This window comes from Athene noctua, chromosome 3, assembly GCF_965140245.1.
Source record: "Athene noctua chromosome 3, bAthNoc1.hap1.1, whole genome shotgun sequence".
NCBI classification, from domain to species: domain Eukaryota; kingdom Metazoa; phylum Chordata; class Aves; order Strigiformes; family Strigidae; genus Athene; species Athene noctua.
In genome coordinates this window covers 50804175-50825996 of record NC_134039.1, presented here as the reverse complement: position 1 = coordinate 50825996, position 21822 = coordinate 50804175, and the positions used below count along the sequence as shown (strand labels likewise).

The 21822-nt window shown below is 41.0% G+C and overlaps 1 protein-coding gene across 1 annotated transcript in view; it reads right to left on the bottom strand.

Moving 5' to 3' along the window:
* Window positions 1–21822, bottom strand: part of PPM1H (protein phosphatase, Mg2+/Mn2+ dependent 1H) — a 140294-nt gene that overhangs the window by 37362 nt on the left and 81110 nt on the right. The window contains exons 4-5 of the mRNA XM_074902970.1: window positions 18780–18892; window positions 3365–3449 (exon numbers count right to left, since the gene is read on the bottom strand). Coding sequence (XP_074759071.1) covers window positions 3365–3449; window positions 18780–18892 — 198 coding nt within the window. The remainder of the gene's footprint in view (window positions 1–3364; window positions 3450–18779; window positions 18893–21822) is intronic.

Here is a 21822-nt window from a genome sequence, read left to right as displayed (position 1 = left end):
GAACTGGTCTCTCCTCTTATGAAAGGCCAGGACCCTTTTCATAAAACCACACATCTCTTACCACAGCATCATACAATGCATCAGATGGCCAAAGCAATCCTAAACTAGGTGATGCAGGGAGCCACAAACTGTAAGAGAATTAAGATGCATCTGAATTGTAACTGAAGCACTGAACTGACATTTACGAGATGCAGGTTCATTCCTCTTTTTTGCTTGGGTTTCCCAAGCATCCTTCAGCAGGTAAATCAGTATCACTTAATCCTCTTTGAAACCATGACTGTCCAGGCTCATGAACCTTTGAATGGTGCCAAAAACAAGGAGCATCCATGGCTCACTGTCACTGATGGCCACCCAGGCTCTACTAGCAGTAAACTTTGCCCTGGTAGCAGCAGTGCACCATCTTTGGTCTGAGCTGTGAATTTCTGGGGCACTGCCCGGCTACACACATGGCCACAGTATGCAGTAACACCCCACTGACCTCACACGACATCTTCAAAGTGCAGCTTTCATAACTAACAGAAATATACCCATCTGCAATACACTCATTCATCATTCATTCTAAACCATTTTCCAAGGGAATAAGTAACAAGATCTATGTCATTTACTGTTGCAATTTAGACTATCATGACTGAAATTAAGTTTCCTTAGAATATGGAAGGAAAACTGCCGCCAGCAGTCATTGCCAACACAACTGTTGAATGTACCAGAGCAGCTCCCAGTCAATATTGGATTTTGTTTTCCCTCAAGATACACTGATATGGGAAGCCAGGGCTTTCCTGGAGTAGGTACTGTGCTCTCTTGCCACAGTGCTAAAAAGAAAAGACAGACATGAAAATTCAGAAGAAAAGGAGGCTTGTGAACATCTGCCAGTGGAAGGGAAGCAGCAGAGTGCACTGAACCTCTACAGAAGCCAAAGGACCAAGAAAATACTGGTACAAGGCTTTCATGCCTTACATCTTAAGCAGCACTCTGACTGAAGGATTGTCCTCTGACACAGAAGTCTTCCTCTGCCATATGGCCTGCCTGAAATCTGCAGATGTTTGCTGTCCTCCCACTGCAAAAAAAAGGGGGTGAAGGTGTAGATGGAGGGATGACCATGTCCAGAACTCTCAAAAGTCAGAATGACTGGACAGTCAACTCGTTCTTTTGAGGTTGCCATGCCAGAGGCCTATGCCCAAGGCCATTCTTGGATACATGGCAATAAACCTTCATTAAAATGGGAGCTGAATAGGGAAAACATTTGTTTCACACCCTCCATCCCCAGTTACTCAACCAGTACTAGCCAAAGCACAGTTTTGTCTAACACGAGGCTGGAGGACTTCATACAGAGATACTCACATGACCTGAATGACTCATAATCCCACAGATTTCTTTGCACATGGAAATTAGGGCCCAGGAAAGAGGACCTAAAGCCAAGTTCTGTGTGGGCAAAACAATCAATAGGCACTAAAGGCAGAGGAAAGCTCCTTTCACCCTGACTGTGCTAACAGTGTCTACTGCACAGGGAACCAATGGTCAGTAGCTGGTAGACTGTAAATCCATTCCCTCCCTTTGCCTGTGCAGTAACTTCCTCACAGTGACCAGCATCTTTGCATTTACAAAATAAAATATTAATGCTAAAATGATTATGTGATTTTCTTCCTCTTGTGCAAGAAGAGCGGTGCAACATGTCTGAAACAAAGAAACTCAGCTTTAACTGCAAGTAAGAAAATTAATCTAAGTAACTTCAGATAAGAACGGCATAAGAGAGATGTCGATGGTGCAATAGACTGATAGAAGAACCTGGGGACAGCCAAAGTGAGTATCTGGGATCTAATCAGCAAGACAGATGCAACCGTTGGAATGTAATGTTTGTCAACCTTGTAAGAAATTCGGTGTAATTTTTTTTTAAAACACTAGGGCAAAAATGTTACATACTGAATGTTATGTTTGAAATTATCTCTAATTTTGTTTCATGTTCTTGCTGTCTTGTATGTATTTTCTTTGAACATGATACCCATAGCCCTAGCACATTTGTTACATACAGACTTAAAATAAACAAACAAAGGTAAAGGAAATTTCCAAAGGAAACAGCAGAAATGCCTTTCAGATCAGCTGCTGTTTTCAAATATAAGCCAGAAAGAACATCAAAAGAGAAAAAAAAAATCCCTTGTAGGCAATGCTTTATCTCGTATTTCCTACAGAAGTAGAAGACTCCCTAGATACTAAAGATACCTTTTATTTTAAGGGCAAACAAATTATTTTAAATGTAACTGAACTGTAAATATTTATTAGGCCTCTTTTCCATTTGGTTCTCTGAATATAAATACTCCCAAAGCAGTATTTCTTCTGAATGTTTCAGCTTTAAGCCAGTGAACCCAACTAAAAATCCAATGTGACAATAATGGAAACATTTAAAATTTTTCTTTAAAACCTTCCACCCCCACATTCAATCACTGGCATTTTGCCTAGTTTCAAACTACAGTGCTTGGGCCAGGCTGAAGATAAGAGACACCTTAAGACCAGGGAATGCCACTAGCCTTGGCCTGCCACCTCACATCAGGCAAAGCTGACGGTGAGCCTGCCTTGGCTTAAGCTTAAATTTCTAAGAGGAAATAGTGGAGACCAGAAGAAGCACAAAAGAAATCTCTCAGGCACATTAGGAATGATGTTTTGACAAACAGCCAACCAACTGATCTGACCATCGATGAAAAACAAAAATAACAGGACTGTTTGCACAAAAAATAACACCATGCATTTTGACTTATGTTTCTTGGGAAGCTTATGAGCCAGTGCAACTTGGCGTATAAACCATCCTGCATGTCCTCAGCTAGTCACCCTGTCCCAGCTTTACGGGTGCTGCTACACTAAATAAATGTAATCTTTATTCACTCATCCTATCTTGCAGCTACTAACGCTCGCTGAGATCACCTCCTCTAAGGTGGATATCTTTTCCCTGATGAAGATACTATTGGCATACTATCAGAGCAAATGAATAAAACCCTGTAATATCATTCACATGGACACAAACAGCAGTCTGTGGTATTTTATACTGTCACACAGTAAAGTGGTCTATGTCTGGGCACTCATTATCCAACACCAATCAGCTGCTGAAGGTCTGCAGCTGAACAAGCTACACAAGTACAGCCATGCTAACGGACGGCCTTCACAGAAGAGTAAGACTCCTTTCACCGGGATTTGCATCACCAGGTTTTTCTCCACATTTGCTGATGGCTAAAAGACATACATGGTCAGTCACTGGTGTCTAGCAGATATGTGGTCTTCACTGAGCCACAGTTAACTCAGTGACATGTGTCTGAACCTTAGATATTACTGAGCAATGCTTGTCATCATCAGTACCTGATTTGGTCCTCAGGTCTCTTACCAGATACTGAAGTCGCTGGCGTTCGGTCTCTGGAGTGAATTCTGAAGACATTGGAATGACTTCGCCATTTCGGATTATTATAGCCCTGTAATAGTAATAAAACATCATCAGTACAGGGAAAAAAAAGGAAAAAAAAGTAAAAAATACCCAGAAAAGCACAGGGTACAGTCACACTCTTATTCTCTTCAGAGTCACAGTAAAATAAAGCCATCTCTTTTCTACTGAAGTTGTCAGCAGAACAGGATAATAATTCTTGCCCTGCATCTTTTAGGCTGGATAACAAAGTATATTTGTATATGCCAAGTTCATTTCAGAACTCACAAAAAACATCCAAGCAACAAAGGCAAGAGTTATTTCAGTTGATGTCTATGGGGTATCCTTATTAAGTGAAATGCAGACACCCAGAGGAGATGCTGCAGAATCACTGATTGTAGAACAACTCTTTGCAGGTTTTAATCCCAGTTGTGGCTGAGACTGTCTAAACTACTGGCTTCAAATAACTCATGCAAGCGCTTTCCAATTATTGATCGGTTGTATGTCACGTCAGAACATTTCTACTCCAACAGCAAATGGAAATGGAAAAGCAAATCCCGTTCAACACAAATTTAACTGGTTAGCTGCTGAAAGATGACAGGCAATAGAATAACTATATATTGGCCAGGACATTTCACATACACTTTTGCAAATGACAGAGAAGAAATTCTCTCAAACACCTGCCTGTTGCCTCTTAACAATCTGCTATGTTGCACGCAAAATACAGTCTGAATTTTCCCAGATATAACACCACTGGCTGAAACAGTCACACTAGGGAAGAATTTACCCCATATTCCTACTGCATTCTGCAGTCATGTATTCACTCACAGAATTGCATTCTTTTATCTTTCCGTCATTTAAACAGCTCTACAAGTATAGTAATGCTTGGCTCTTTCAAAGAGCTGGATGAACTATATGTATCATCCCGAAGATTTTAATGACTGTTTTGGAGCTGTTTCTCCACCATCAATAGATTAATTCAGTGTTTGGATAGTAGCAGCATACCAGCTCCCTCCTGAATTTGCACAGAATTTGGTGTAGATAAAACAAGCAACTATCACTTGGTTTCCAGTTTCTATGTTTCAAATCTCTTTTCTGTGATCCTGTTGATATGTGCTAGCTTACTTCTCTTGATACTGTGATCAATTTGGTGGCATTGCTTCTATGCCAGGTATTCTGATGGCACTACAATGCAACCAACAAATATGGTAGGCACACAAAGACTGAAAATTTAAACTTAAAAATCAAGACACAAGCATCTTGACAAAACCAGCCCAGGTACAAACCATCTTTGTAAAATTAGTGGCACTGGATAACTGTCCAAGTCTTACAGATATGTTATTGGTATAAAATTGTCTCCAAATAATCATCTATTATTGCTAATATGCAAAAGGAAGGAGCATTATCAAAGAGGAAAGGAACTGTTCACATTTCTGAGATTTATACGGCAAAGAACTGACAAGTACAGGATGGCACTACAATGGGAGAGGTGGGAACAGGCTCTGGTGATGAGGGGAAAACAGCTCTGCTTTGACAGATAACAAATTTACTGCTCCTGGACTTCTAGCACTCCCTTACAAATAATCCTGTGTAGAAATTAGATGTGGCAAGAGTGCAACCTACATACCAAAGGCTCCCACTGCTAAAAACAATAATGTGTGCTTAAAATGAGACAGACATAGTGGTTGCAACTCATTAATTTAAGAGAAATTTGTGCAGAATTTTTGATGGAATTTTTTCCCCTTTATGGGATCTGACTACATTACAGGCTTACAAAAATGCCAGTCCAGTTAAAAATAATAAAGGTTTGATGAAAATTGTTCTTTTGGGTTTCCAAGACAGTAATTTAAAAATTAATTAAGAACTCTACCACCTCTTTTCTGCAACAACACCTTTGCTTTTATTTTTGCAATTTCTAAGGTATTTGGCTTTGAATCAGACTCACTTACTCAAAGACAGTGGACAGTTTTTATAACCTTTTCATATGTAATTTGACTCACTTGAGTAGGCCTCCATTTAAGGGGACTGTTGGTTTAGTGCAGAGTAAGTACCCTGGCAACAGTCTAGACTACACTGATCAAAGGAGCTGATCAGACACTAACCAAATTTTACACATTAGTTTAAGAGTCATAAGGGATCTACTGATCTTGTGCTTGTCTGAAAGACCTAATATAAAAACACACATTGATATAACTGCTAGTACATCAGGCTAATTTTCTAATTATCCTTTTCTCCCTCCCTTTAATCACCATTAAAATATGGACTTCCTGTGAAAAGACCACTCAGACCAGTCTGAGGTTCACCTTTTTCTTTGTGCACACTGACATACTTCCTATATACGTTGATAGCTATCATTCTCACTTCCACGGGTAGAATTGGGCCCTGAGGGACTCACATCATATAAAAAAGCAATTCAGAGGCGAGTGGGTCAACCTTTCATTGCTCAACTTATTTTCACTAGAAATTGCAGCCACCTGGGATGAAAAGCACAAGCCAGCACAAAAAAAAAAATCTCTGGAAGGGGGGAATTAAAGCAATGCTGTTGATATCTGATATAACAGAGCCTCAGTTTTATGTTTTTCATTAATGTTTTCAGCAGTTGGACTTTATTCAACTTGAAAGTTACAGCTGCTCATAAGAGTCAAATGATTTGATCCAAGGAATTAGACAGCTTTAGATATAAGTAACGGGAGGGATGCAGACGTACATGTACAGGTCACTGGTCTGTCAACTGTGGTGGGCTCATTATCCTCTTACCAGGCTCTTTACCTTTCCGCACCAGCTGCTTAGCTGTTTCATGACACCAAAGAGTATTTCTGATGGCCCAAGTGACAAAAACAGACACATTCATTGACCGTCTCACTGGTGAGGCTGGGTGTGAAAGCCTGGCCTGGGAGCCACCTTGCTCAGTGGGATTTTCTCCTGTGATTGAAGATATACCGAATCAGGCCCTAACTGGGCTTGGAGACTGAACTGCCCTTCCTGTGACCTTGCAGTGACAGAGCTGCCAAGCACTGACTGAAAGCTTTTCCCACTGAGCAACCTCCAGAGTTCCGAATTCAAAAGCCCAAAGTCAATAACTGCTCATGGGGAGGGAGCCTGGCTGATGCGGCAGCTACAAACAGCCCAGTAACTGCTTTTAGAGACCCACTCTATATGGTCCTGTAGGATGATTAATTTTGACTTTGCACTTCCTAATGGACTAAGGAGCATCATGGCATTATATGAGCATTACTGCTTCTGGCATGCATGAAAGATGCATGTACACAATGAAACAGCGCTCCGAAAGCATTTAGCTCCCCATGCATTGTAGAAATATGAATGTATTATTTTATACCAGAATACAGCTGTCCTATTAAACTGTCAGAAATAGCTACATAGGAAGCAAGAACAACTTGAGAGATGCAGTGCCCAGAGAGCATCTGATGCTGCCATGTTTATTAGTGACATTTTAATTTCAGCCACACTGGTGAAACACATTATAGCAGAGCCACAGGGCAAGCCTGCCAAAGGCAGATGGATGATTCATGTTTGCAGGGGACAAGTATGTCAACACTAACCAAATATTCTCTGATGACAAGGTTGCTTCAGACCCATACCAATTATTAATTTGTACGACCAATGATGTAGTAATTAGAAAACAAAAGTTTTCTTGGCAGGATAGGAAATCGGGAGTCACAGATCTGCAGCTTCCCTCGGTGTATTGCCTTCCACGCTCTACTGCTCTAATGCCCTCTCCATGCAACATCATCCAGAGCGAGCAAACAGACAGGAGAAATTGTCTTAAGTCTTGAGGCCACGAGGGCCATTAAGTCACTTATTTTGATCCCTTCTGAAAACTATAGATTTCACCGACTCCTCTTCCCTCTTTTGAGCCCACCCACACAAACTACAGGATCATACTTGCCCTTGCGTTTCAGATACATGCTCTGCATGACAAAGAAAGTATGTTCACTAATCTGAAGCTTATAAATATTCTCAGAAAACAGGAACATACTGGGAAAAAAAGTCCCCAAAACACAGCTGAAGTAGCCTAAAATTGAAGAAACAAAAATCTGATTTTGTATCTCTCTTCTGGCCACTTCACTGAGCATTTGCTGATCCAGGAAAGCCATGCCCTGAACAACTAAATGTGGAGCAAGTGCAATACCAGCGCCTCAGTGCATAAGGCAGGACTGCCAGGCACAGCAAATCCTGCAGCGGACTATGTCCACTCACTCACATGCAAGTGCAAAATAACACCAGGATCTTAAAAGGCTCTATGTAAGTCTACAGAAACTACAATTATCCTCTGAATTGACATAACCATGTAGTCCATGGTGATCAGCTAAATGATCTTTTGAGTATTTCAGCATTCATACAAAACCTTAAGTATATGGTTATTTTCTATATTCAGATTCGATACTTTAAAACAGTATTTGGTGCTTTAGTTTATATCCCCTTCTAAAATGTGGTGAATGAAGCAACAAAATGGTAAAAATCTGCCACTGTTGTACTGCTGCTCTCACACGCAGGATACAGCAACAACACTGGCTTAAGGAAATATCAATATATGAATTGCTTTTGCATTTTTAATATGGTTAAAACAGCCACCTCTCCTTGAATCAAGCAGGGTTTGGTGTGTGTGGCGCCCCCCTCCCGTCCCCCCCCCTTTTTTTTTCTTTTGTGGAGAACACAATCAGCTGAGAATTGCACAGCATCCTTTCTGAGTTTATGAGAAACAAACAGAGGGAAACTCATACATTTTAGAGGAAGCTATTGTTGGTTCCTCTCATTTAATCATACAGAGAAAGAAACACTTTAGTGAACAAGGTCAAAAGTGTAATTTCACTGCTGTCATGGGTCTATTGGGATTCTGGTGTTCAAAACAAAGAGGCATCTCCTACTGTTACGAGTATTCAGGGGACACCCTGATTCCATTACACACTTTTTCAGCCAAAAATGATTTGAAATGCAACGTTAAACTGCACATTTCTACAACAGAGGGTAAAAATCTGGTAAAGGTGACAAAGAAAGACCGTTTGGAAAACCCTTTTTGACAGTGTGTATCAATTCCAAGCCACAGGGAGATGTATCCATTTTGTCAAAAGGTGTTAAGCATTGTGGATTCGGTACAGATGAAGCTGAAGTGTCTGGCCTGTCTGAAGAGGTATTAGAAATGTGTCAATGGAAAAGAAAGAAGGATTAAACTGACAGAAAGAATAAGGCAGGGTTTTATTACATTCAAAGGGGAACCAAGCAGTAGATTTTAATTAGGTGTGTCACGAAATAGCTGAGGAAAAAAAAAAAGTAAATCTCAGAACTACTGAATCAGTCTAGGCAGGTACTTGTTTACTATGGTAACTAAATGCATATATTTAAAGAAGCCAAGGAAGAGCAATGCTGATGTCTGGTGAGCTTCAAAACAGTTTTGCTTATTTACCTTTTCTTAATTGCTAAGAAGTGAAAGAAGAAGTGATTACAACAAGATTCAAAAAAATGTTTTTCTCCTCTCTAAAGTACTGGAACTTAACAGCCATTACAATTACTGATGACTTTTAATACATTCTCATCCCTGGCACCTTGGTTTCACTTACTCTTCCTTAGTCCCACGTAGACTCATTTCTCAGTGTTTCTGTAGAAACCAGGTGAACAAACACACCACTGCACTGGCAATAATTGTGGAACTATAGTGCAAAGGCTTTAAATTATTTCCTTAATTTTATGAATTAAGGCAGGCTGGGGGTAGTGAAACAAACCATTATATAACATTTAGCTGGCATTAAAACAAGTCCTAGTGATGACATATCCATCACTATAAAACTCAAGAGGTGAAAGCAGCAACCCTCAGCAACACCAACGGAAAAAAGCCCTGGCTGCCTCCCACCAGTAATACCCAAGCGATGTTTCAAAAATGCCCCAACTCCTACTCGGCATCGCTACCAAGAAAACAAGCAACAAACCAGGGAGGGGGTAGAACCTGTCCTCATTTTCCATCTACTGTCACTCAACAGTCCTGCCACCTGTTTTTTTTTCACATTTTTCAGTGTAAACATCAGGCTGTCCGCAGAAGTATTGTGACAGAATAGAAACACTGAATCATTTTTCTTTCAGCTGAACAAAGGCAACGTTAGCAGGGAACGCACTCTCCCCACAACAATGTAGTCTCATTGTGTATGCTGTAGTTAAAGCAGGTTGTTTGGACACATTCATTCATCACTTGGGGAACTTCGGCTCCCTCCAGCCAATAAAAGGTGTGAGAACTTGCGTTGGTGAAGCATTGCATAAAGTCAGGGTTAAAGTAATTTCCTACAGGAGTGTGCTTCAGCATTTCCCGCAGGAACAATGAAGAATCCTCCCAAATTTCTGCTAAGGCCTTTTGCAGACTGCCAGCCACTCCGGCTTCTCCAAGGGTTAACATCTCAGCAGCACAGCCGCCAGGTACAGCCCTGCTCGGGCAGGACACCTACCAGGCATTCCCAGGTATTTCACTCAAGGGCCTCTTTACATGTCCTCTCACTAGCACAGAGCCAAGCACCTACACCTCTCCTGTGGCAAAACAACCTCCCCCTGCCTTTGAAAAGAACCAGGTAAAGAAACTATGAAATCCAGTCCCTGCAAGAAACCTTGAAAGTCACCTTACAGAGGCACCTACAAGCACGCAAGCTGTTCCTGCACACACACGTGTAGAGCTTTAAGTTGTTTCCAGTTACTCGACTCATTCATATTTACACTTCTAATGCTTATTTAGTGATTTCTGTGGAGAAGGCCTCTGGGCAAAATGAGGCTGCTGATACGATTCTGGTGGTCTGTTTTTACTAAATTAATTGTATTATTTATATTAAAGGATTATGAATGGTCAAGTAGAAGCTGTTTCTCAAAGCAAAATAATATTCATAGGTTTCCACAGAAGGGTTTATTTCTTATCTATGCTAACACCTGAGACAGTCAACATCTTCCTTACTGCCACCAAAACAATAAAAATCTGAATTTTTGGAACTGATTTCACATTCTATCCCATGTATTCAACTAACAATTTAGTAAGTAGCAGTTAAAGGGATTTTCTACTGGCAGCCTCCCTCTGCCCTATACTGCATCCAACGGTGACCAAGCACTTGGCCATCACCAATACAGTAACTACATTACTTCAGTTGTTTCTGCATCACTACTTACTCTACAGTTTTAAATTAAATATAATACTGAGCTTGCAGGTTCTCCACAGAGGAGACAGCTTGAAGAAGACACATTGCCCGGTCATTTTTTCCCACAGGAGCTCCATGCTTCTAGTTCTCAGTGACTCTTTGGCAGGTTACAGATCCATTTCCATGGGACTCTCCCATGAATTCCCTGCTCTAATTTAGGTCCTCGGGTGTATTGCTTGTCTGATGCAATCTAAGTATGAAGTTATTAATAGCAGTTGGCTTTATTAGCAGTGTTTCATTTTAGGGCTAATTATACATTTTTTTTGAACTCTCACCCCCCATCACTAATGAAATTGCCCTGGCTATCTGTATGCCTTTTTTTTTTGTTGCTGATAATCAGGAAAGTAACTTTTGCTACTGAACCAGTGGTGACTTTATATGTTTACCTATACACTTCTAGTATTGCCTACTCTGGTTACAGTAGTACTAAACAAAAGCCAGTAAACTAAACTAAAATTCTCTGTAATTAACTGTGTGTCCTTTCCTGTTGGTTTACATCTGAACTTACTGATCTTTCAGAGAGGACTTCAGCTGGCAGCTCGGAAGCTATTACAAGCCAGTTTATAGCCACACTGTTAGCACATGAAAATTGCCTGCCATCGGTTCCAGCATCTTTTGGTTGGAGATTTGCTGCCCTCATGGGATTCATTTTGCCCGTGATGATTTCAGTGTATTCTTCATTTGAACACACCTAAGTCCAGGGCTGCAGTGATGATACACCACCACGTTTCTGTATCACGGCTTAAGAACATGCCACCAACTACTCAGGTCATCTCAGGGAAATGAACAAAGAAGTGCAGTCATGTCTCTGTGGCCAACTCTGAGCCTCAGGACTGGTATCTCTGGAATCAAAGTCTTTTTCCCTGCTGTCCAGGATATCACATTCATCTCCAGGACGAGTTACTATGGCAACTAAACCTAGGCTTAGTGGATGAAGGCATTGCTGTGCAAGTCAGTGTTTATTTTGCCGCTAATATGGCTGGGGTATGGCTGACCATGTAAGAGGGAAGAAGCATGGATTTTTTTTTTCCCCCTCTGCTCTTCACCATCTTACCATTGAGGAAGTTAGAATGACTTTTAGCATCTAAAACATCCAATCTACTTTGATCTCAGCTTTTCTGCTTAATTCAGTGACAGCTGCAGGATATTGGAACAAGCTGGACTGAGAAGTAAAAGTAGACTGAAAAGTCACACTCTCTGCTCACTCTGCATCAGTGAATTTTTACCCAAGCCCTGCTTCATTCACCCACACAGAACTGACAAGGAAAGCCTTCACTAAAAGCTCCAGGAACAGGGCTCAAGCTACATCACGTAGCTGCTGCTGAGACTGAACGGCCTGAGCTGCCCGGCAAGCTCACGAAATTCAGGGGATAAGAAAAGCTTTCCAACACAATAAAGACCGCAGCGGACTTGAAACATTCACCAAGCAAGACTGGGGTGCTCCCCCTGCCTCTCCTCCCATACTACAGATGGGAACTAGAGGTCTGAGGTGCCTAGCCTGCATGGTGTGCCTTGGCCCTGGCCGTGTAACACTAGAATGAAGAACCTGAAGGTCTCTCTGTGGTCAGCTACAAAGACACAGATTAAAAAGATGGTTTTGAGCTTAAGATACTGCACTGGGAGATCTGGAGTCTGGTATATGTGCTTATACCACAAGCTGCTTCTATTAGAGGTCACAGGCTCTTTATACATCAGTAAAAGAGTGATTAAGATTATATCTCTGAACCCTTGCGTCACACTAGGAGCTCTACAGGCTACATGTCCAACATACACACAAAGATGTTATTACAGTGGGAATTTTTCCTTGATCAGTGCTCATATTCACCAATAAAAATAGGCAGCAGGGGAATTTTTACTTGCAGTGGCAGCAACCAGCTTTTTTTGTTTGGCTTTATTAGTTTCTTTGAGTTTTGTTAGGTTTCGTTTTTTCTTTCTTTATTTAAAGGCTGAAAACCGAAGAGAATTAAAGTTAACAGAATTCGTCACTCCTGAAAACTAATACCAAAGAACTGTGGCTTTCCAGTTTACTGATATTACTTGAAAGCCAAAATCCCTCTTCTTCCTCATAACCTGAACATTAAGGACTTCATACGTAGATGATATCTATGTGGTTAGGACCAAAGACTTCACTGATTCTACCACTCACCGAAAATGTTTACAATGACTTCAACACCTGCTAGATTGTCACAAACATTCCTAAGGCATACACTCCCAAGAAAAACAAGTCTGGAGAAGAGGCAGGACATTTGTTTTGTCTTCAAAAGCCTATTAACATTTACTGCCAAATTAATAATTTCTGCTAAGTCAGTGCTGGATACAACATGCCAGTACCCTGGAACTTGTCATCTACTGGGTCGCTAGAAAACGCTCTTCCTCAGCACTGCACTTCGAGTGCAACAACTTATTTGTGATCCAACACCTTTTCTTCACACCTCATGTAAAGTGTTTCCTGAAGTGCCTCCAAAAGCTTTACCCATCATAAAATCCTGCAATATCTGAGATTGCTGCTATTCCTATGAATCTTGTGCTCTTGCTTCTCCCTGGAAGGAGGCCAGGCAGGAGAAGGGGAGCAGAAGTGCTTTCTGCAGGCCTGCAAGTCAGGCTTCTAAGGAAAAGAAGCAGGGAAACAGAGAGATAGGACTTGGCTGTATCTCCTGAGTGTGACAAAGATACCATGCTCTTTTCCAACATTTTTGGCTAGGCAGGATCAGACTCTTCCACCTACAAAACTGCAGTCAGTGAAGGAGAATGTGTGTAGAAGAGACTTGCTTCGTCTTGAATTCAGTCCCTCCGCACTACACAGGCTCTTGAGCAAACCAGACTTATGTTATCTGTTGCCCTGAAATGATCAAACGTTTATTACTTTCAAGTGATTCCATCAAAGAATAATAATCTAAAAAGAGGATGTGCACACAGATTAGCCAAAATACAATCCATAAGTGTTGCTCTCACCTCTTGGAAGGCATCTTTTGAGTATTTGGAGGAATAAGAATTTCAGAGGACAAAGAGAAGTCACCATGGATTGTGTGGTCCCGAGGTGAAAAGGTCCTGCATGTGGTTCAGAGATCTGCAGCTCTTTTTGTGCCATCTTTAGAAGAACACAGGAAAAAGAACATTTTTCCAAATACTGGAGAAGCTTAGTAACTGAGTTAGTCTTCCCTCTAGAGACCTCTAAGTACTAAGTATGAAGCACAGTTATTGTTGTTTATGCAGACACAGATGTAAGGAGACAGAGACAGCTCAGGCAGACCACTCAAGGGAAACAGGGAAAATATATACCATTTAGATCAGAAGATGGGTAGTTAAGAAAAATCAGAAAATTAAAGTTCCTTAAAAATACTTAAAAAAACCCAAAGACTAAAGCAAACTAACTCTACAGTAGTAATATACTAGAACACTTTTTGGTTTCCATCCTTACACAGTGTTAGCGCTTCTAGCAAAAATCACCCTGCTGGACTTCCTTAAGGAAGAGGTCAGAAATCATGAACAACAAAAATGGGTCTGAATTATTGATTCTGAATTTTGTGAAATTCTGTTTAAGCTACAGTGTCAGTCAGCAGATATGCGGCTGTCTCCATGCCTCTCTCATTTACTTCATAAAAGCAGATTAATCCCCAAATTTGACTTCCTACATGAGAACTATGCATGAGGGAAGCAGCTGACAAGCACCGTGACAGAAGAGGAGGAAGTATAAATGTAGTGAGATTCAACACAAGCAGCAAATCCAGAAAGAACTGAAACAGTAAACAAAGTAGAATTTAATTTTCAATTCACTATATTACAGTGAGAGAAGTCGGCGTTATAAACACTCTCCCACATCTGGGCACCTGAAGCACCAATAAAGTTGCTTAACATACTCACATGGAAGCACCCCAAAAACATTCACTCAACCGGCTCCTGTCATTTAACAATCCCAAATGCCTTAGTATTAATTCTACACTTGCAAAAAGGAGGAGAAAAACCTATTCTAGACATGGAGATACACATTCAAGCACAGGGTGAATACGCCCTGAAAACATAAGCACAGGGAACAAAAGCAAAGAGGCAAAAGACGATTAAAAAAGCTGACGAAGCAAAGCAAAAATCCAGTGACCCTGCACGTCTGTGAAACCTCCGAAATATCAGGCTCTTTGCTTTGATCCCATGTTCTGCCAATAAATCAAAAAAGCCCAAGAACCCATCTGCAGATTTAGTGAGTGTTTCAGAGCCTATGGAAAAGTCAAACCAACTTGTTGTGCTCTGCTTCTCATATTATGACAAAAGCACCACTACCCTACATGGCTCCAAGCACAGCACAAAATGGCAGTGCCTGCAGTCTCCAAGCAGCTCCTTAGCTAGACAACATGAAAGCCAGAAGAACGCTCATGCTAAAAATAGTTAATATGATCATACTGCATTACAGTCACTATAGCGATACTGGGCAAATGTTATGTTGCATGAGGCTATACAATAATTGGGCAGTAATCAGTAAAAACATTAAGTCCCTGTTTTACTACTGCTTTATCACTAGCTATAAACCAACATCCTAATAAAGACCATAAAACTAAAAAGAACTGAGATTAACAAGGCGTGTTACAGCAGTTTAGAAGTAAAAGTCACTTTAGCAATACAAAATTGAACAATACTATTTAAAAGAATGAGCAGAGAAGACTATTCCTTAATAAAACCCCCCAACTATTCCAGGACCCTGGCCTAGTTACTATACTGCATATGTCAAACTGGTAAGCAAAGCACAGCGCCCAATGCTCACCAGAAAAGCACTATGTATTAGATAGATGACTACAGCACTATCAGTCCCTAATTAGATAACCTTGCGTGGACAATGGTAACCACTGAGAGGAAGAAAGAGAGAGAGAGAAACATTAGAAAAAGCTTTGGCCAGTATTCAGACGTGAATTTTGACTGTACAAGTAGGTATATTTATGGTAGAGTCCAAGAATGATCAGACAAGCCATTAGAGAATGAAAACTGCTCCCTCCAAGTTGTTTTCATCAGGCTCTGAATATATCACCTCATTTTTAGTAAGGTCCTGGTATCATGTGCAGTTAACGTGTAATTATTACAGAACTGTGATTGCATCGTTAGCAGAAGTTTAATTATATCATTGACATCAGTGATGCCATAACATCAAGCTCAATAATTGTTCATAACAAAACCTACAATTATCACAATTTTTTCTCCCTTTTACACCAACCAAAAGTGTTCAGCTTTGAGAAGCCTGATAGTCCATACAGAAGCGAGCTAGGGCTGAACCTGAAAGGATTGCTGGCTGGTAATTTAGTAATATGGTAATTAAAGTCTTTTCATGATGTAATTACACATCAACTACAAAAGGACAGCTGCTATACAACACTGCCAGGGTACGTGGCATGAAATGATTAGATTTGAGAAGCTTTGGTGGTTAAACTGAATACCACAGACATAAGTCTGAGGTATAGCTGGCACTGCACTGCACATTATTATTCAAGTCTCACACTTGGCGTTTCCTTAGTCTCATTGTGATAGTAACAGTTTGTTGCACGTACCTTGGTCCTGTGACAGCAGAAGCTGTTCAAAACCCACCTTTAGAAGCTTCTGTTGTTTTCAAGTTGCCTGGAATTAAAAAAAAACCCTAACCTTCTTCTGGGCAGAGTCAGAACAAATGAGGTTTGTGTGAACTTAGAATGTTTATTTCCCCACCCCTGCAGCACAAAACCTCTTCTCACAGTTTCTCGTCTGTGGGAAATGTAGCTTGATTTATTTGTAGGCTTTTTCCAGTGGGGGAGCAGAAAGGGGAGAAGAAAGAGGACAACTGAGAAGAGGCACAAATGAGTAGGTAAACTCAAACTAAAGCTCAACTGAAGAACTGAGGGTTTCGGCATCTCCTTCCAACAGCAACAAACACAAGTCGCCTGTTTGGATGAAAAAACAAACCCCACCCTTCTCAAGAGAAGAGAAACTTTTTTTTTTTTAAATGTAGTTTCCTCACTGTATTTCTCAGCACCCTCATTTGTAGCTGTACAAACCGCTAAGCTGACGACGCAAGGCATGAAACAGCAAAAAAGAACATATTTTTCCAACTAACACAAATAAAACTTCTTGGCTACATGACTGGGCTCTTAAAAATACAGGAATGCAGCACGTACCCTGGCAGTAGGTGGACAACCTTAGAGCTGCTTTTCTAGTCCTATAATGTCCTTTTAGTGATGAGGAACAACTTAGATGTTTTGCAATAGCTGTGTTTCTCCCTTTCTGAAACATGGGAAGTGAGGATTTGGTGGAAGAGAGGCCCAGATCAACTGCTATTGGAAACTGTAAAGCTTTTAGTTTCTTGAGCTATAAAAATCTAGAAGGGGACTTATTTGAAAGATTTTGGGAACTGAGATAATTCTCCCCAGCATGAGGGGGGTTTCCATGAGGTCCGTTTGGAAAGTGCAAAACCAAACTGTTTTGGATCTGGAGGGACCCTGTTACCTACAAGATATGAGGAATGGGTAGAAAAATTTGAGTCCTGGTTGAAACAAGACCCAGCCTTGCTGATGGCTTCTCTTCTAATTCCTGCTCTTCCTGCTTTTCTGAAGAGATGTTTCTGATGAATTTGATGAATATTCAAAGCCTACTGAAGGCTCAATGGCTTTAACTAAAGTGGATGCAGGGGCTAATTAAAGATCACCATCACCAAGTTTCTTCCCATTGGGTGTCAGAGGCTGCAATGGAGCGTACACTGCTCTCAGAATGCAGAGAAGGAATCCTGAGGGAACTGGAAGCAGCCAGTCATTTAAGAGTAAAGTTCTCAACTACTCAGTTTTGCACAGAACGCTTTTGAGAGACAATAAAGCAATTTAGCCAACCCACAGGAAGAGACTCAACTGTACTTCAAGTGTAAGAGCACAGGAAAACAGGATTATTTCCAATATAATCACAAGAGATCTGAAATTTTATTCTGATGACTAGACAGGTGGTCTACTCAAACAGGTTTGCAGCTACCCTGTGAGGGCATATTTAACATTTGATGTGAAAAAGATTCAAATGACACCTGTCAAGAGGAATTGGGTGAGCAATCTGCAATATAAACAGCAAATTCAGCCTATTAAGAACAACCACTAACACGAAAAGAATAGGAACTTTGTGCTCAAAGTATTTACCTGACTCCCTACGCAGTTTAAAGCGGTAAGAGACAATAAAAACGTTGTAGTTTAAACTACAAAACATCTTGTCGTTGACCACTCTCTGTAAATACATTGTGCAGACACAGTGCAAACACGAACTGTTGTGCACACAAACCTGAAATAAATGCACAACCACAGCAATCTTCACCTAAAGACAATGTGGTTCAGTACCTTTGCGGACTTCAATTTCTCAGCTGCTAACTAAGAGAACACAACAGCAGCCTTTATCATCCAGGGAACTATTCTCCCTGGCCTGTTTATGCAGAGCACTGCCAAAAGAAACATGTGAAGGTCTAAAGTCTTGCAAGAGCAGCCTCATTATCTCTCTCTGATGGTGGTATGGGCAGAGTGAGAGAAAAGAAAGCAAGTGAGAGATTTCCAGTATGCTCCTAGCTTTAGCTAAAGCAGAAGACAAAGAAAAAGCTTCTCATCATGAGTCTTCAAGCATCCAACTTCTAAATATAATGAAGCTACAATCCCTGAATGACAGCATTCAGTTCTGAGAAACGGACGAGCTAAAACAGGACACAGTAAAAATCTTAACCTGTGATAGCCCCTCTCCCTCCTCTCCTCCCTGTTACAGCACTAGCAGTTGCTTGCAGATTATTGTCTTCAATTATATCAAAATCTGAGAACCAGGTAGCGTTCCAAGACTAAGACTTAAGACAAGATCCACAGGACTTCCTACTGAACCAGTCCAGCCCTACCAGCTGTTCCAGATGCAGTTACTTTGTCAGTGTTCAACACACAATTCTACTACACACCAAACATCTCTTCTGTTTCAATAGCTCTTTAGCATCTTTCCACCATCAAGTCATCCAGAAACTGCTACAGGGCCAGAAGTGTCGTCAACCTCCCTGATTGCAACCACCACTCAACAAGATACTAGAAACCTATCACTGCTATTTGCATTAATTTCCGTGAGAACCGTTAAGTGTCCAGCCAAGAAACAGAATCCTCTTGCGATACTGTCTGCACTTAAGGAACTTCGTAACACCCAATCTGGAAAGTCTGGGGCAAAGAAATAGTTGGGAAGACACCACACTTACTCACCTGCTATCACCAGCATTTGCCACATAAAGCTTCCCCAATAAATACACCACCACAAGGGCTGTGCAGCCACCAGAAATATTATACACGGTCCTCTCTCGTTCTATTTGCAAATCCTACAGGAAAGAGAGAACAAAGATTTATAAAGACAGCATTGCAGTTAACATTTCAGAAAATGAAGATTCCTCTAAATAAAAAAATACAGTCTTTCTTAAACTGCATGTCCCACTAGCTTTCTTTACTGTTGCAGCTATGGCCACATGGTCAGGGAGAAGAACGGAAAGTCAAGGAGTATCTATTACTTATGATACAAAAATGTTGGGGAGAAATCAGGACAGAAGACCGGAAAATATCAGGCACCAAGGAACAAATGGCAGGTCTGAGGGATGCAAGGGAATTTGCTACGGAAAAATCACAATGAAGGCAAAGATAAATGTAGCTTAACAGGTATCTGGTGGTATAATTGGAAAGTGCTTTACATAGACAGGAAATAATTAATGAGACCTAGCTATGACATTAATAACTACCTGCCATCCAAAAGGGACACTAGGATTGCAGAGCATATACCTTTACAAACAGCAAGACACACTTATGCCACAAGGCTACCCTTCAGAAACACAGGGAATGGGTGGATGCTAAACTTGTTAAGGGGGCAGAGGGGGGAAGGTCAGTAGAACAGTTTTATTGAAAAATATCAGGCATTCACAGACTTTCCAGGATGAACCACGGTATTTAACCCTGTGTCTCACCTCACTGCTTTTACGAGGTCCTGAAAAGAGTTAATTTTTATGCATGTGCACAGGCCCAAATTTAAGGAGGTACGAACCTATTCAGATTGTTCTTCCTGTGTTTAGCTTCCAACTGTTTCTGAGTGTAAGAAACAGTACAGATAAAAAAGCTTCTCTGCTTAATATAAGTGGAGAACACAAGTCACATCTGTCACCAACAATAAATCAAGGCCAGGAATGAAAAAATACAGAAGATTTATTTTTTCATATATATATATATATATATATATATATATATATATATATATATATATGTAGTCCCAGGAAAGCCTGGAGAACACGAAAGACAAGTAAATGACCTATTTTCCAGCAATCCATATATTTTAAACAAAATTGAAGTATATGTCAATGAATTCATTCTGATGCCTCTTCATTTAGTTTGGGGTTAAAATACATCATGTTACAAATTACCCTCCTGTCCTGCATCCAGAATCAAATCCCAATTTCAAACTAGTCTTTCCTTGTATACTGGACTCAAACAGGGAGCATCATTTAACACTGTTATTGCATGTACTGGCAAATCTTTTCAGCTAAACCCTGCCTACTTGTGTGTGGTTTTTATTGTGAATATGTTTGCCTCTGTGCATACACACACAGAGCTATACTTCAGCCATTTTCATATTTGTACCGAGCAACAAACAGCTCAAATTGTCTATGCCTTGGGGTATAGGATTTAGAGCTTTATTTTAGAGCTAAATTTATCTGAAGAAAAGCACCACAACAAATGCAAACCATGACGGCTGCAATTTGATTGAAAATCTGCAGAGTTGAAGGACGCCAGGGATGACACTTTCTTTCCTACGGATTTCGGGAGAGGGAGGCGACCCGGAGGAGCGGTGGGGATGCTCAGCAGCTCTGCCCGCTGCCCGGAGGGCGCCAGTCCCAGAGGGTGTGACTCCCCGCCGGGCGGTGTGCATGAGGATCCCATCTGCGTCAGGAACCGGGCAGCGAGGCGCCGCCTGCCCGACACGGCCACCCTCCGCTGCTCCCGGGAACTGCACGCACCGCCGCACTGCTCCCTCTTAGCCCTCCCACACACTTGCGGTCTGTCTTTTTCTCACCTCCCACTCCCCTCCCCCTGCCTTTTTTTTTTTTTTTTTTTTTTTTTTTTTTGGGGGGGGGGGCGGGGGGCCGCGGGGAAAGGGGATGAGAAACAGGAGGAAAACACCTCCAAGCTAAAAATCGAATCTTGCAGAACCTTTGGTCACAGACATGGGCCTGTTATAAATGCCTCTATCTAATCTTGCCATAGAGAAGCTGATTTTCCTCCCCATGTGGTTTCTATATATTTTTAAATTAAGCTGAAAAGAACAGTTCAAAGGAAGCAGACGTTTCTAACCATCAGAATAATTTAAACTAACAAATACTACAGTGGATCTTCCAGCCACTGTCAGGAATTTTAAAAAACCTTCATCCTGCAGTTCCAAGTATCCTCTGAGACCTTCAAACAATGTACAATTCCTCACCTGGTTTCAGCCCTGTCATATGTACACTCTGCAAGTGCTGAATGCCAAAATTAAAATTTATTTCTTTCAATAAGCAGAATTCAGAAGCATCCATTATAGAAGTGAAGATATATAATCTTTAGGGCCTCATTTTCAGAGTTTCCTTGACTTAAGCTAGATCTGTGTACTGAATTTTTTCGAATAATTGCTGTTCATGGGCTCTTCCATCTAGTTGTTGTTCAGAATTTGAATTTACTACAGTAACTTGTCAGAGTATATTCAGAGCCATGTTTAATTTGATATTACACACTTTGTTTGACACTTGGGGGGGGGTGGGGTGGGAAGCAAAGGAAAGGAAGGCTTTCCTATGGCTTAACAAGCTTTGAGGAAAAAAAATAGACAAAAATAAAATAAAGCCCACCAATGCCACTAACTCATTCTGATGTAGACACACTGGCTTTTAATGCAACATTTTATAGCAGCGCTTCTGGTAAAGTAGTGCAGCACAAACAGGGGCAAAAATTCCAAAACACCTCTGAAGCCTTTATGGGTATAAAGGGGCTCATTCTCGACCAAGTCTGAATATATGCAAAGCTTTCCTCATTTTCCACCTGGAGAAAGATTTCAGAGCAAACTTTTTTTAAGCTTCTTTCCTAGTCCTGTCTGTAGCACGCAGCCCATGCCCCCATAGCAATCTGCGTGCAGGGAAAGAGCTGAGCGCTGCCAGGCAGAAGCAAATGATGCACCTTTCAGCCCAAAGGGCAGTGCGTGCCACTCGTGCAGACCCTGATAGAATAACAAACAAAAAAAAAG